Below are 14,987 nucleotides of genomic sequence, written 5' to 3' on the forward strand. Positions count from 1 at the left end.
AATATGACTACAAAGTAGAATAAATATGACAATGTGCCAATCTTGGGAGACTTTTATTGCTACAAACAATTCATCAGCTATTCTTTATAACAACATATTGAAAAAGAGGCATTTCCTGGTAAACAAAGCTGCATAATTACTGAGTAAAAAGAATAGCCGGGCACAAGCAGTAAAAATGTTGCGCAACATTTCAGTTTTATGTGCTCAGATGAAAGGGTAAGAGTGAGTGGTTTGAGTGATTGGTGAGGGCCTCAGAGCAAACCCCCCGTTCACCCCACAAACACGGCAGGCTGCCTTACAGCCACGGCTCCAGCTTTGTAAAGAAGAGCACGAGAAAGAGACAGATCCTCACGCACAGATCTGATCCCCATCTCTGGAAAACCAGTTTCCTGAAGATCGCATGCCAGCCATGTTCTTTGGTAGAGAAATATATCCTCATCTATTTAACAAACATATTGAGCACCTACTACGGCTCCAGTCATAGTGTCAGAGATCCCACCCCTCCCAGAGCTTGCATTCTGGGGCCGAGGGAGACGGATAATAAATCGGGAAAGCCTAAGTTAGAACGAGCCCCATGGGGAGAGGTTCATCAGGGAAGGCGACCAGGGAGAGGTGGTCAAGGAAGGAGTGCGTGGGAAGGTTATGTTTGAACAAAGACCTAAAAGAGGCAAAGGAACAAGCCAGGGGCATCTGGGGTGGGGGGAGCAATCTGGGTAGAGGGGAGAGCAAATGGGAAGGGCTGCAGTCACGAGCATGCCAGGCTGGACCCGGGGCAGCAGGAGGGGCAGCCTGGCCAGGGCAGGGCAGGGAGAGAAGGCAACGGGGTCTGGGGCGACGGGGTGCGCCTGGCAAGTCACGGCGAGGATTAGGAGCCACTGGGGGTGCTGAATAGAGGAGCGACATGTTTAGTAGAATCCCAGCGTCTAGCCTGCTCAGAACAGACTGGGGAGCAGGGGACAAGAGAGGGCCTGCAGGGGGGATGGGGTTAAGTGTGAGATGCTTACTAGACCCTGAAGGAGAGTCAGGAGTGGATGAGTGTGGAGTTCAAGAGAAGGTCTGGGCAGGAGATAAAGACTTGGGAGTATTGCACCTGTCGATGATATTTACAACCATGAGATCAGACGAATGGCCAAGAGAGCGAGTGCAGATTCAGAAGGAAATTGGTCTGAGGACCTTTCAGGGGGACACTCCCTTGTTAAGAGCACAGGGAGATGGGGAGGGGTCAGCAGAGGACATGAGAAGGTGCAGCCAGGGGGGCAGGAAGGAAGTCAGGAACGGGGGCTCCTGGAAGCCAGGCGAAGGATGTGTTCAAGGAGAAGGGGGCAGTGGACGCCCCAAGTGTGGCTTACAGGCAGGTGATGCGAGGTCTGAGAGCAGGTCACTGGGTGAGCACCAGGGAGGTCACAGTGGACTTGACAGGTACAGTTTTAGTGGAGTGACTGAAGACAGAAACTTGGCCGAAGCAGGTTGAGGGGAAATTGAGAGGGAAGAAGTTGGAAGAACAAGTATGGGTATGTTTTTCAGGGAGTTTTGAATTGAAGGGAAGTAGAAACGGACAGTAGCCTGAGCAGGAAGCGCAGTCAAGGGAGAGGACGTTTCTATTGTTTTAAGATAAGAGAAAACATGGCATATTTGTATGCTGATGGGAATGTTCCAGAAGAGAGGGATGCATGGGTGAAGGCGTGACAAGCAGGTGAGTGAGACTGGGACCCAGTGACCTTAAACAGGAACATGGACAATTAATTATTCCGAAGGAGAGAGGGCAGGATATAGGGGAGGGCAGGGCTTGGCAAGTCAGAGAGGAGGTGGAAGCTCGTGAAAGTTCCCTGGAATTACTTTTATTTTCTCCGTGACCTAGGAAGCCAAGTGCGCAAGGAGGATGGGGCTATGCAAAGCACGTTACTTTTTCTGTATGTTAGCACCTGCCGTAAGGGGGACAGTGGGACAAGGTCTGAATCATTGGTCTGGATGAGTTACTGAGCTATTCAAGTTCAGCATGAACCAAAGGAGTAGTCGGAGGGCTTCTTCTGTCTCCCAGCCCCACAGGGAAATCATGGCAGCTCTTGCAAGCAGACAAGATGGCAGCTGTTTGCCTGGTGCAGCTGAAGGGCCTTCCGGAAGCAGCCACTGGCTTGTCAGTGGGCTGCCCGATGGCGCAGGGAGGAGTTCACTTCTTTGGTCTTTAAGACTTTGTGATATTAAATATTAAAATACACAGCACCCCAAGTAGAAGTCACACCGTAAGTTAGCACCAGCTGATGATTTAACAGGGGTAATTATCAGATAGCTTCCTAACCACGGAAGTCAACTGAGAACAAAGCCACATGGAAATGGGGTGCAGATTTTTGGTTCACATCATGTAGCAGGAGGAGGAGAATTTATATACGAGTTTTCTAGAACTATAACCATTTTAAGGATGAGGAGATAGGAGTACAAACCTCAGAGGACAAGGGATGTTGAAAGAGCAGCTGAAGACATGCTGTGCGGCCTGTCTTCACACTCCCGTGCAGGGCGGGCACTGCCCTCGGCATAACAGATACACTGTTATCCAGCACCCGGTCTGCACGCAGGTTGTCTTACTTCAAAGAAAAAAAAAAAATCACAAACCCCAGAATGACCTCTGCGTGTCTGCTCTGTATGTTTGGTTTGAAATGTGCAGCAAACCACGTTACTATTTCAAAATACTCCTCCATCTAGACACACACAAGAAACCAACCACTACTGGCCCAGAAAAGTGCCCCTGAGGTGCAATATTCACAGTGCACTTGGGATTTAATTTCTAGTAAAAAGTGGGCTCGTTTCAATCTCAGCCTAAGTGTTCCCAGCCCTAAATTCCTCCGATTCGTCTACCACTGGTGAGAGTGCAGTAAGACAAGGAATCCACTGGTTGTTTTCTTCTGTGAAAAACAGGTCATGGCTTTGTAAGCAGGATATGCATACGCGCAAGTGAATGAGCCCATAAACACCCCATCCAGTCACCAAGGCAAGTTCCTGGAGGCTGCAGACCCCTCGTGCACAGTCTTTACTTCAGCTGGACATACAAGGTTTCCTGCCCCCCAGTCTCCCTGAGGCTAGTCCTTCGAGCCGGACTTGACCTCTCGCAAATATGAGAAGGGACCAGTGTGACTTGCTCTGAACGCCCCCACCACCCCTCCCAGGAACTCACAATGCTGATAAAAAATCCACCAGAAAGAATAATACGATGTTCCCTCAGTACTCAGGGGTTGGAGAATTTTCTCTCCTCCTCAACGAGGAGCAGAAGGAAATTCATTTGCTTTCTGCTCATCTGGATAAGCTCCGGATGTCACATTGTTACACTGCACAGAGCCAGAGGGACAGAATTGATTTGACAGAGCGCTTACAAAGTGAAATCCCTCAGCGAAGCTGGCAAGAGCCGCAAGGAAACATACCAGGCAGACAGACCACATCGCTGTCGAGCAACACCTTATACAGCGCTGTGCCCTTCGGACTCCTGGTCTGACCGAGGTCGTAAATGTATACGTGGCACCGGATTTCTAACTGGGTTCTGTTATATTGCGCCTGGCTACAGAAGAAATTAACCTTCAGAGTGGTGTTTCTAAATTAATATTATTTTTTAGTAAAAGATAGTTTTTATGTAAATTAGAGAACTCAATGGGCCTAATTAATTCCATTATTTTTCTTCATCCTCCTAATTTCACACACATATATCCATGAAAAATACAAATATCTCCATCATATTGACTTACAATAAAATATTTGATAGAAATAACTTGATAGAACTGTGGATTATTTCAAGATCAAAACTCTTAAAAGTAATGAGAAGATGTAGCAAAAATTGGAATATTGGTCACTTTAGCCCTTGGTCATCTCACTGTGAGTATTGCCATAGTTGTAATGCTGGGTTGTATATTTGCATATAATATCAACATGGTTTCTTCATGATTTGAAGTTTTATTATGATAAATAATAATATTTTTATTTGACTAGTTTTATAACCTGCTAGGTATTAAAGATTGACAGGGAACTTTTCTCCCCCCTAAAAACTGGTGATTTGTGTCTTGAACTATGATTTTCCTCTGTACTCGGTTTCAAGTCAAGCTTCAGTGGTCTTAATAAATGTAATATTATTTTATTTATAGGATTCTAAAAATATTTGCCTTTCCATAATTTTATAGGAGGACTGTAGCTCCACCAGATGATGTGAGTCACTAACTTTTGAGATGACCACTCTTACTGAATATAAAATATAAAATTAAATATAAAATAAATATAAAATTATCTCCCCAATTATGTAATTTAAAACATTATCTTACATCTTTTTACTACCTTACAGTGTACAAGGCACATGCCTACACATGACTTCAATTGCCTGTTCCTTAGAAGAATCCCATTTTAGGGATAAAGAGCAGAGGTGAGTCACGGCACATGACGACACTCAGTTCTTTCAAGTCACTGTCCTTGCATTTTCCCTGCTGCCCTGTGACCATGGTGCCACTAAATGACTTGAAGAGAACTAAAGTGCCCCCCGCCAGCTGAAAAGAAAGGAAGCCCAGAGCCAAAATCCTAGTTACATATCTGTGGAATTTATCAGTGACAGCACAGCATGGGGAATATTATCTGAACACGAACCTTCCTTCTTCAGGAACCGCAGCAACTAGCTCGAGCTCAAATGTGGTCTGCAAGTGAAATGTGTAATTAAATGTAACCCTATTAAAATGGATATACGTTTGTATAATGAAAGAGCACGGCCAAGCTCCTATGAGGCAGTTTAAATCAGTTCTTAGAATTTGGGATCTGTCCACTTTCATTTCAGATACACGTATGGCTCATTTGAGATCTCGCCACAGATTTTACCAAGAAGCCTTCATGATCTTGGGCCACCAAGACTTATGTGCCACCCCCTCTCCTTACATTATAGGTAAACTAATTCAGTACATCTCATAGCATCGTTTTCCTCTTTTCTAAAATGGAATAAAATTTTGTGTACAGTGTAACTTTGTAAACTGAAGCTTTTTCAAATAGTAGCCAGTAAGGGCTCCAAAATGCAGAGGATATTTTTTGTGTGATATGAGGGTTTCTGAAGAACAGGGTATTACGATGGAATACAAATTGATGTATTGGAGATAAAAGTTTAGTCAGTGCATAAACACAATATCTATTTCTTTGAGGAAAGGAATTCTCTCTCTTTAAACTTTCCCACCAGTCTCTATCTTTTTCACTGTGTTGGGAACAATGCCTGGTGCGTTACTCCGTCAATATTTGTTGAATAGAAGGAAAGTAATTGCATCTATTCTTCAATCTCTATATGCATTTTAACTTCAAATCCCCCTTCCAATTTGACTTCAATTATGCAGTTTTTTCAAGCCCTGTAGTAATACTGTTTTTCCCTGCATGTCATTTTTTTTCCTCCATCATGCAGAACTATTATTTCTTTGAATGATTTTCAAAGCCACATTCTTCTTGCTGATATTGTTGAAGTGAGTTTGAGCAGCTCTTGTGCAGAAGGCACACTTATTCGTTTTCCGGTTCCAAGATCTCACTTAGCTTGCAGAGTCTCTTTGAGTTGGCAACATGCAATGGATTATTGTGTTCCCTGTAAGCAATTCTATTTTAAATGATAAATGAATATAACTGGCCTCTGTATTTCATTTTTCTGAAGAATGTATATTGTGGGAGCTCCTCCGACCTCACCTAAAGCCAGTCTCCGTACTTCTATTATAATTATATTTGTCTGTGCAAAAAACATCCCTATGCTTGGTACACAGCAAGGGCTTGTTATTTTTTAAAAATATGAATAAAATGCCCAGCAGGTATAAACTGAGGAGACAGTGATCAGTAATGTACAAAACACATCTTTCTTTTAACCAGTCATTGAGCTCGTCCTGTTCTCACACCCTCTTCCCAGTGACTGCAGGAAACATTTGGTCCTGTCACTTAGTCCCGTTTCACACAGTTCTTTTGAAATAAACCCCTCAGTCTTCCTGTGTTTCTCTCCTTGCTCTGGGGGGTGGGGTGGGGTGGGCAGGGGCAGGAACAAGTTCACAAGGCCTCAAGGCAGAGCAGAAGTGTCTCCGCCTCCCTGTCCCCTGCTTCTCCCTGGTTCCATTGCCTTTTGCTTGGCTACTCCATCTCCGGGCACCTGGGCTGAGGGCCCAGCGTGTGCCCGGTTCTGCTGTGGTTTCTGACGTCAAGCTCTCTGCATTCCCAAACTGTTAGCAGCCTGACCCCAGGCATTTCCCACCCATCAGACCACTCAAGATTTCTGGGTGGAGAAGTGAATGCGTCTCAGGGTCAAACCATCACCTCTTCCCATTCCTTCCAAACCTACCTTTTCCAACTTGCTCCTGTTCCACCACAAATCAGCTAGATGAGAAGGAGGAGGAGAGGAAGGTGGTGGGGGGCAAAATGAGGGTGCGCAGGGGAGGGGGGTGTCCTATTATGGTAAGAGGTCACCATAATTCTAGATCTAGGGCCATTTTGTTGTTATTTGTTCCTTTTATTAGAAAAGTAGTGTGACATTACAAATAAGCAGGAGTAGAAAAAAGAAAGACAATAATTCCACTATTCTAACCCAATTTCTATTAACATTGTTGATCTATTCTGTTAGTTTCCCCACGCATAATAATTAAAGTTTTAAAACACAACTTTAAAACATTTACTATTTCTTCTATTGGAGAATAATATTCAAAAGCAAATGCACTCAATTATTCCACCACCTAATATCTACTGAGTTCCAAGTATAAGCAAATCACATGGTAGGTACCGTGGAGATATGAAAGATAAACAAGATACACTCCCTACCCCTCCAGAAACAATTATGAAAAATAAGACTTGTACATAAATATGTAAAAGGTTGCAAGTGGTAAAAGCCATAACAGACATAGAGAATAACTGCTCTGGAGAATCACATTTCTATATTCTCACCTCAAAACATGTGGGAACCGTTCTAACATAGTAATCATTAATGATGTGCGTACTAAATGCCAAGGTACTTCTAACAATTTCATTATATGGTATCTTACAATGGTCATTAAACAGTATTTTCTACTTGATTTTTTCCCCATTGAGCATCAATTTTTCTAGGTATTAAAAGTTTCATTCATTCATTAAACGATTATGTGCAGTTATCTGCAAGATTGCTGCAAGATTGCTGACTCACGTTGGAATGCTGTTGCTTTCAGATGCTTTTTTCTGAGTTTATGATACATTCATTACACTTCTCATCGAATAACTGAAAGTGGTGCAGTTGAGGTAAAAACCATTAAGAAATCCCTAAGTAGTGGTATGCAAGAAAATGACATAATAGTTTTGTATATGGCTTGTAACCCAAAATGTTGCTTGGTCAGAAAATGTTCTACCCCTGGTATATCTATTCTTCCTATATTCTAAGAGACTCCAAATCTCTAAAGAGACTCTAAAATCTGCATCTTTGGAAAATTTGACCTTTTTCCCCCTAAGAAGGTGGGTGAGGGTCTCTGTAGTTTTCAGACTAAGTATCATCGTCATATTCTTGTAAGGCTCTAAACTGTACCGAGTGCGTTTGATCTTGAACTAAAAAAATGGCTCATCTTATTTACCCATTTTTATGCCGAGTGATAAAACTGCTGGTATATGGCTCTTAAATATTTTATTAGGTTTTCTATATGCATTAAGCTAGCGAGGTGTCTTATTTTCATGAATTTATTACAACAATTTAAGTAGTAGTAATAATAAAATTTTGCATTTAAATAATTCTTTTCTCCTGGGAACTCGGAGTGTTTCTGCACATCAATTAATGCCGGATGGCAGCGTCATCTCTCCAGCTTTATTTTATTATTCCATCTTTATAATGTGTTGCTTGGCGTTTTTGCTTCTCACCAAGGTCAATGAAGGGGCTATTATCAAGGCCTTTTTGAGGATTAATTATGTAACAGAATGTTATTGCTCAGCAGAAACTCTTATGAAGTTCTGCATTCACCAGATATAGATTAAAAATCATTCCGTGGCTTCACTGCCAATCAAAATCTTATCTATACCATCAAATCACATGTTATTAATTACTGCCAAGAGTTACTTTTCAACCATTTAACAACATGTCCTTTCTAACTACCAAACAGCTCATGTAAAGAAGTTATTATTTACACACACCAAAAACAGTACCTTTAAAAGTGCTATCCTCAGGGCTGTTGCATTTCTCTTCTGTTAGAGGTGCTTAACTTGGGTTTCGGAGATGGGCTTCAAGGGTCTGTGAATTGATGATATTTGCTATTGGTAATATTTAAAACAAATAAAGCACAAAGGCAACTCTTCTATTTGGAAAGCTAAGTGAGGAAGCAGAGACAGAGGAACTATCTGGTCTCTAGTTTTTGAAATTGCAGTCACTGTGTGCGCGTTTCTGCCAACCCCAAGATGGTAAATTACTGTAACTTAACTCTGCCAAGTGCCCAGTTTCTAGAATCCATATTATTGCATATTTCATGAATTTGCTTTCGAAGCCAATATCTCATTTCTGGCTACTCCTGGGAAATCCCAAACCACTGGCAATTTTTGCATGAGCCAAAGTCTAGCAATTTACAAATTCTGTTCAAAACACCAGTCTTGCATATGCTCTATTCCATCTATTTAAAACAGGCAAATTCACAGAAAATGAAACTACGTCTTAACTATTTCATGTGTTCATAGGATATAGGTCAACTCTTTCATCAGATTCTGAACTTTGATGATTGAAATTTTAATAATTTTTTACTGACTGTGCACCAGGTGCAGAGCGCTAAAAGGCAGTTAGAAGATATATTCAACTAAACTACCAAAAGCTGCATGCCAGGCATTTTTAAAAACATAGTCTATAAAGGTCAAAATAATCCTGTCTACCTATTTTCCCAGTTTTATAGACAAGTTGTTGAGCCTCAGAAAAGTTTACTAAATGGTTTGAACTCACCCAATTTACTAAATGTAAAACCATGCTTCTAATGTCAAACCCAGGTGCTAATTCCAAAGGCCCCACTCTTTTGAACCTTTATAATTCATCGTCCTCTTAAAAGTTCTGGGTCACTGTTTGGAACTTTTGTTGTGTTTCATTACGCTTAAGGGTTTTACCCTTTGGGTAAAGTGTACCTATCAGAATGGCTAAAATCCAAAGCTGATAATACCAAATGTCAGCAAGAATGTGGAGCAACAGGAACCCTCATTCATTGCTGGTGGGAATAAAAATGGTACGGCCACTTTGGAAGACAGTTAGGCAGTTTTTCACAAAGCTTACATAGTCTTACCATACAATCTAGCAGTTGCACTCTTTGGTATTTATCCAGATTAGTTGAATATATGTCCATATAAAATCTGCACATAAATGTTCATAGCCGCTTCATTTATAATTGCCCCAAACTGGAAGAAACCAAGATGCTCTTAAAATGGTGAATGGATAAACCAACTGTGGTCCATCCGTACTGGAATAGCATTCAGTGATTTTTAAAATCAAGACATGAAAAGATAAGGAGGAACCTTAAATGCATATGACTTAGTAAAAGAAGCCAATCTGAAAAATCAATATTCCATATGATGTCAACTATGCAACATTTTGGAAAAGGCAAAACCATGAAGACTGTAGGATATCCCAGTATGGTGCTGTAGTGGTGGGCACATAACACTACTAAAGAAAAATTCTGTTTCCTCTACTCACAACACTTCAGACACCAAATATGTGGGAGTTTTTCCCACACCAACCAATTTTCCAGCTCTCCTGACACCAAGCGGGTGTTCTGCAATTCCGTTCTGACACTAAATACCTAGAGTTCGGGCAGACCCCACAGATGAAGGGCTCAGCTCAACAAGCCTACCCCTGCTCAGGTGCCAGTCACAAGTAGTGGGCCCCCAGGTTCACACTTCTGTCCGACTTGGCTATAAATCACACGACCTTGTCTCAGGTTTGATAATTTGCTATAATAACTCACAGAGCTCAGGGGAACATGTTTACTGGTGTATTATAAGGGATACAATAAAGGACACAAATAAACAGCCCAATGAAGAGATACGTAGGGAAAGGTCCAGAAGGTTCCTGAGTGCAGGAGCTTCTGTCCCTTTGGACTTGGGGTGCATCGCCCCCCCGCCACCACCAGCATGTGAATATATTTAACTTGGAAGTTTAGTTAAGGGATTTTTATGGAGGTCTCATCACATAGGAATGATCAATTACTAATTCATTCTCCAACTCCTGTCCCCTCAGAGGACGGAGGGTGGGGCTGAAAGTCCCATGGTTCCCATCATGGCTCGGCCTTCCCAGTGACCAGGCCCCATCCTGAAGCTGCTGAGGAACCCACGCAGGGTCATCTCATTAGAACAAAAGCAGCTCCTACCACTCGGGAATTTCCAAGAGATTCATCACTCAGAAAATTACAAAGGTTTTAGGTGTTGGGAATTGGGGTCAAAGACTAAAAATGGAACAAAAGATGCTACAGCACCGCTGTCACCCATAAATTACGAAGGTTTCAGGAATTCTGTGTCAGGAATAAGGAGAAGAGATCAAATATATATGTTTTATTGTGTCACAGGTGGATACCTGACATTATACATTTGGCAAAACCCACAGAACTTTACAAAGATGAACCCTGAGGTACCCTTTTGTTACTAAGAATGTATCAGTATTGGTTCTCCAATTGTGACAAATATATCAAACTAATGCAAACCAATTAGGTGTTAATAACTGGGGAAACTAGGAGGTGAGAATCTAGGAGGGGAGGGAGGGGGTGACTAGGAACTTTCTGTACAACCTGCTCGATTAGCTGTAAACCTCAAACTACTTCAACAAAGCAAAGGCTGTTTTTTTAAAGAAAGGTGAAAAACAGTCAATGAGGTTGGTTGTCAAACTGGTCAATGAAAAAGCTAGTGTAACATTTGTCAAAATGAACTTAGGTACCAAAAGAATCTAATTAAAATCACCGTTCAATAATCTATGTCTGATCAGAGCCGTCCACTACAAGGCCACCTCGGAGATAGCTATGGTCTCTGTGCAGTTTGGAGTGACCACTGAAGGACAGCCCGCAATGATGTAAACCTCGGGCAGACATAGATAAGGAAGTTAAGCTTCATACTTTCAAAACCAGCGACTCCCTCAGGTCTTGTTTTATTTTCACAAACCTCACTTTATCTGAACTTTGAAATCTCATCAAGATTTCATCCAGATGGTAAAAGCAGAATAGGACGCCCGTGGAGAATTAAAGATAAGAAATAGTCGTTTACGTCCGTCTAAGCTGTATCCTAGCCAGAGTTTTTGCAGAGCCCAGTTGCCCTCTGTTTTGGTGTGAATGTCTCCTGTCCTTTTCATTCTATTCTTCCGTGCAAGTAAGTCACCTCCTTACATCGTATTGGTTTTCAAATTGCCTCAGAATCTTTCAACCTGACCTTCCATGACCAGCAGGAGATGCCCAGGAAGCCTAAGGCATTCCCAAACCCAGGTTTTTATGGATAGAATTCTTATTTTGAATTTTATCGAGCTAGTATTCATAAATCATAAGAAATTTCCTATGAAATTTAAATATAAAACGTTGCTTTTAATCCTTGGATGGGTGAGTGAAGGGTTTAGGTTTAGTTCAATTTCCCCCTTCTCAGGAACACAGACTCAGAGAAAAAAACAGACTCCATCAAAGGCCAGGACTCAAGTCTTAGGATTTCGAATCCAGTTCTCTTTTCCTAAAACTAGGCAATCTTTACATGTCCTAGAGGCCTTGCGGGCACCCTACCCCCCAGGTGAGCTGTGAGTGGGTCCTCTAACAGCCAGCTCCATTACCGGGCCTGGAGGCTGGCTTTCTCTCTGCAAAAGCCGGAACTTGGGCTGCACTATTTTAATAAACATGTTTTAAATTATTATAAAAGTAACAATATCACCATTGTAGAAAATTTAGCAGAGTAAGCAGCAAGAGCTGTGGGAGGAGCTGAAAGAAGCGGGACAGACCAAAGGACTAGAGGGAGGCAGGGCATGAGGGGAGGAAGGAGAAAAAAAGACCATTTACAACCTCACCACCCCGAGGTAACAAAGTATTTTGCTGCTTTATCACCATGGATGATGTGTGACATTCTATATATACTATTGTGACTTGCCTTTTTCTATTGAATAGCTTTCTGCCGGAGGCAGTGTGGCTAGAGACAGGGGCTGGCAGAAACAGTGTAGCTAGTGGGTAAGTGTATATACAACCTGTAATTAGACTGCCTGCTTCCCATCCTTTCTCAGCTTCTCATCAGCTGTGTGACCTGAGCAGGCTACTCTACCTCTCTGTTATCTCAATTCCCATCTGTAAGATGGACATAATAACAGGAACTGCTTGATAGGGTCTGTTGTGAGGATTCAATAATTTAATATATTTCAACCACTTAAAACCCTGGCACAAAGCACACTCTTTATCAAGGGTAAACGTTTCTTAGTCAAGAACTAGACAGTAAATACTTTAGGCTTTGTGAGGTCATCCGGTTTCCGTGGCAACTCTGCAATGTTGCCCTTTTCGCATAAAAGTAGCCATAAATGATTGAGTGTGGCTAGGTTCCGATTAAAGGTTATGGACACTGGATTTGAATTTCATGTCATTTCAGATTATAAAATACTCTTTCTTTTTTTTTCAACCATTAAAAAATACAAAAATCATTTTAGCTCATCGGCTACACATGGCAGTGAGCTTTACAAACGTTGGGCCACAGTTTGCTGACCTCTGTTCTATATATTCAGTAGACATTATGTCTCTGATATCTTTATATCAATTATTTTTAAGAACTGCTTAGAAACAAGACTGTTTGGATGTCCTATAACTTCCTTAGTTCCCTATGCTTAGAATTTGAGCTATTTCACCATGCATTGTCATAAGCCACTCTCCAATGAATGTCCACGCAAAATCTTTGTGCACGTTTATATCTACATCTTATAATTTAGTGGTAGCTACTAAAATGGCTGACAGAGCTTCTGGAAGGAAATAGACTTTGAAAACAGCGGCCTTGATAACTAATCTTGTATAATTACAGCAAATTTCAAACATGTTAAAGAAGGAGCTTTATAAGTATAATATATATTACATAGTCCCATACATAGAACTTACTACCACATACCATTCTAAGCCTTTTCTATGTATTAGATCATTCAGTCCTCAAAACAACCCTGCGAGACACAGGTGCAACCATGAACATTATCTTCATCAGCATCATTATCAACATTACCGTGGTTCAAAAGAGGAAACTGAGGCACACAGAAGCTATGTAAGTTCCCCAAGGTCACACCACTAGCTGGTAGCAAAGGCAGGATTCAAACCTGGTCTGGTGAGTCCTGTGGCCCATGTTCTCGACGAGTGTGCACGAACAGGTACCCACTTGGGGTCTTTTTTATATTTAGCTCATGTTGCGGACGCAGGAACGACCTCATACAGTTTCTATCCCACAACGGGGCACCGGGTGGAAACTGCGAATGCCTGTCCCTTCCTCTTGCGTCCGCCTCCCCCTGCCCCGGTGCCCACGCTGCATTAGTGTGCCTCGCATCTTACCCAAATAGCCGCCCTCTATAGACGGTAAAGATTGCTCGAGGTATACTTTCATACCTTGGTTTCCCATTTATGGTCGCAAATCTACCAAATCCACGTGACAAACTTGGGTGGAGCTTCGCCTGCCCCCGGGCCCCGCGGCGCACGTGCCGGGGAGGCGCCCCCCTGCGAGCGCAATGCGGGGGCTTGTCGGCCTCGCACGTGGCTCCCGGCCGCCCCGACCGCACGGGCGCCGGCGAGAGGCCCTCGGCCCGCGAAGGGAGCCGCCGCCCTCTTCCCAAGCCGCCCCCTGCCGGGGCTGCAGGCGGCGCGTGCGGACGGGGCAGCCGCCCCCCCAGGCCCGCAGGGGGCGCCGGGCGGCGAGCGCGTGCGCGGTGCAGGCCCGGCCCGGCCGCCGCGATGCCTATTTCAGTCCGAGCCGCCGCGGACTGGGCACCCGTCCCGGCCCCGCAGCCCCGGGCGCCCGTCGAGCCGCCGCGTCCGTGCGCCGCCAGGCGCGGCTCCAGGTAAGGCGCGGGGACGCCGGCAGCCGCGCGCGCGCCGGGCTAATCGGGGAGCCCCGGGGGCTCCGGCTCGGCCGCGGCTGCCGGGCTCCGCCCTCGGGGGCACCCGGGGCCGGGGAGGCTACGGCCCTCCGGCGGCAGCGCCACCGCCGCGGCGCTCGAGGCCCCTCGCTGCCGGTGCCCGCGCCGGAGGAGCCTGGCCCTGCCCCCCACGCCGGGCTCGCGGTGTCGCCCGCCCCGGGCCGGCGCTCCCGGCGCAGCCCCGGTGACCCAGGAGCTCCAGGCCAAGGGGACAGCTGCCCCTGGACGTCCCGGAAGGAGCGCGGTGAGCGGGGCGCCCGGGGAGCGCAGCCGGCCGGGAAGCCGGGGCGCCCCGCCGCCCACCCGCGCCCCCGTTTGCGGGCTCTGCAGACGAGTGTTGGCCAGACAAGTCCCAGAACTGCTTGTTTAAAGCAAGAGTAAGCGGAGGAAGACCTCAGCCCCGTGCGCCCCGTGCCACACCGCGGGTGTGCAGAGCAAGGGTCCGCGGGCATCACAGAATCAAGCAGCTAAGTCGGCTGATGCGACTTCTGCACACTGCTGCTAGCGTTCTCATTTTTCTAATTTGGTGAAGGGTTAATGTTAGTTTCACCATTGATATTTAGCCCTGTCCTGCAGACAGACCTATTTTAAAACAGATAAACAGGAAATTTAAGGGATTAGACTCGGAGGAAGTAATAGGAAAAAGAAAATTTATCTTGATTTAATCAAAATCAATATGAACGTTTACCAATTTATCAGTCTAGCCTTCCTCATTAACTCATTCAGTGTCTGTATAAGGATAGTTCAGAGAAAACCACTTAAGTATGTTAATTGTGATCACAGGGGCTGAAACAGGTAAGATCCCATCAATATTTATTAACAATAGGTAACTGGCATTTCAAAATGGACATATAGATAAACATACAAAATAAATAATAGACACATAGATGAGTAGACAGGTAAATATACAAATAAACAATCGTATGTAATAAAT

General features: G+C 44.1%; 1 protein-coding gene and 1 long non-coding RNA gene across 4 annotated transcripts in view; one reads left to right on the top strand and one right to left on the bottom strand.

The window, feature by feature from the left end:
- The window catches only part of LOC118971315 (uncharacterized), a 114,277-nt gene extending 100,613 nt beyond the window's left edge, over positions 1-13,664 (bottom strand). For both annotated transcript variants that reach the window (XR_005059709.2, XR_005059708.2), the window contains exons 1-2: positions 13,527-13,664; positions 8,122-8,206 (exon numbers count right to left, since the gene is read on the bottom strand). This is a non-coding gene — a long non-coding RNA (uncharacterized lncRNA). The remainder of the gene's footprint in view (positions 1-8,121; positions 8,207-13,526) is intronic.
- The window catches only part of POPDC1 (popeye domain cAMP effector 1), a 33,217-nt gene continuing 31,766 nt past the window's right edge, over positions 13,537-14,987 (top strand). The window contains exon 1 of one of the 2 annotated variants that reach the window (XM_037012300.2): positions 13,537-13,975. In XM_037012300.2, the coding sequence (XP_036868195.1) occupies positions 13,646-13,975 (330 nt within the window). In that variant the 5' untranslated portion in view covers positions 13,537-13,645. The remainder of the gene's footprint in view (positions 13,976-14,987) is intronic. The other variant, XM_037012301.2, reaches the window with a different exon arrangement.

This window comes from Manis javanica, chromosome 13 (assembly GCF_040802235.1).
Source record: "Manis javanica isolate MJ-LG chromosome 13, MJ_LKY, whole genome shotgun sequence".
Taxonomy (NCBI): domain Eukaryota; kingdom Metazoa; phylum Chordata; class Mammalia; order Pholidota; family Manidae; genus Manis; species Manis javanica.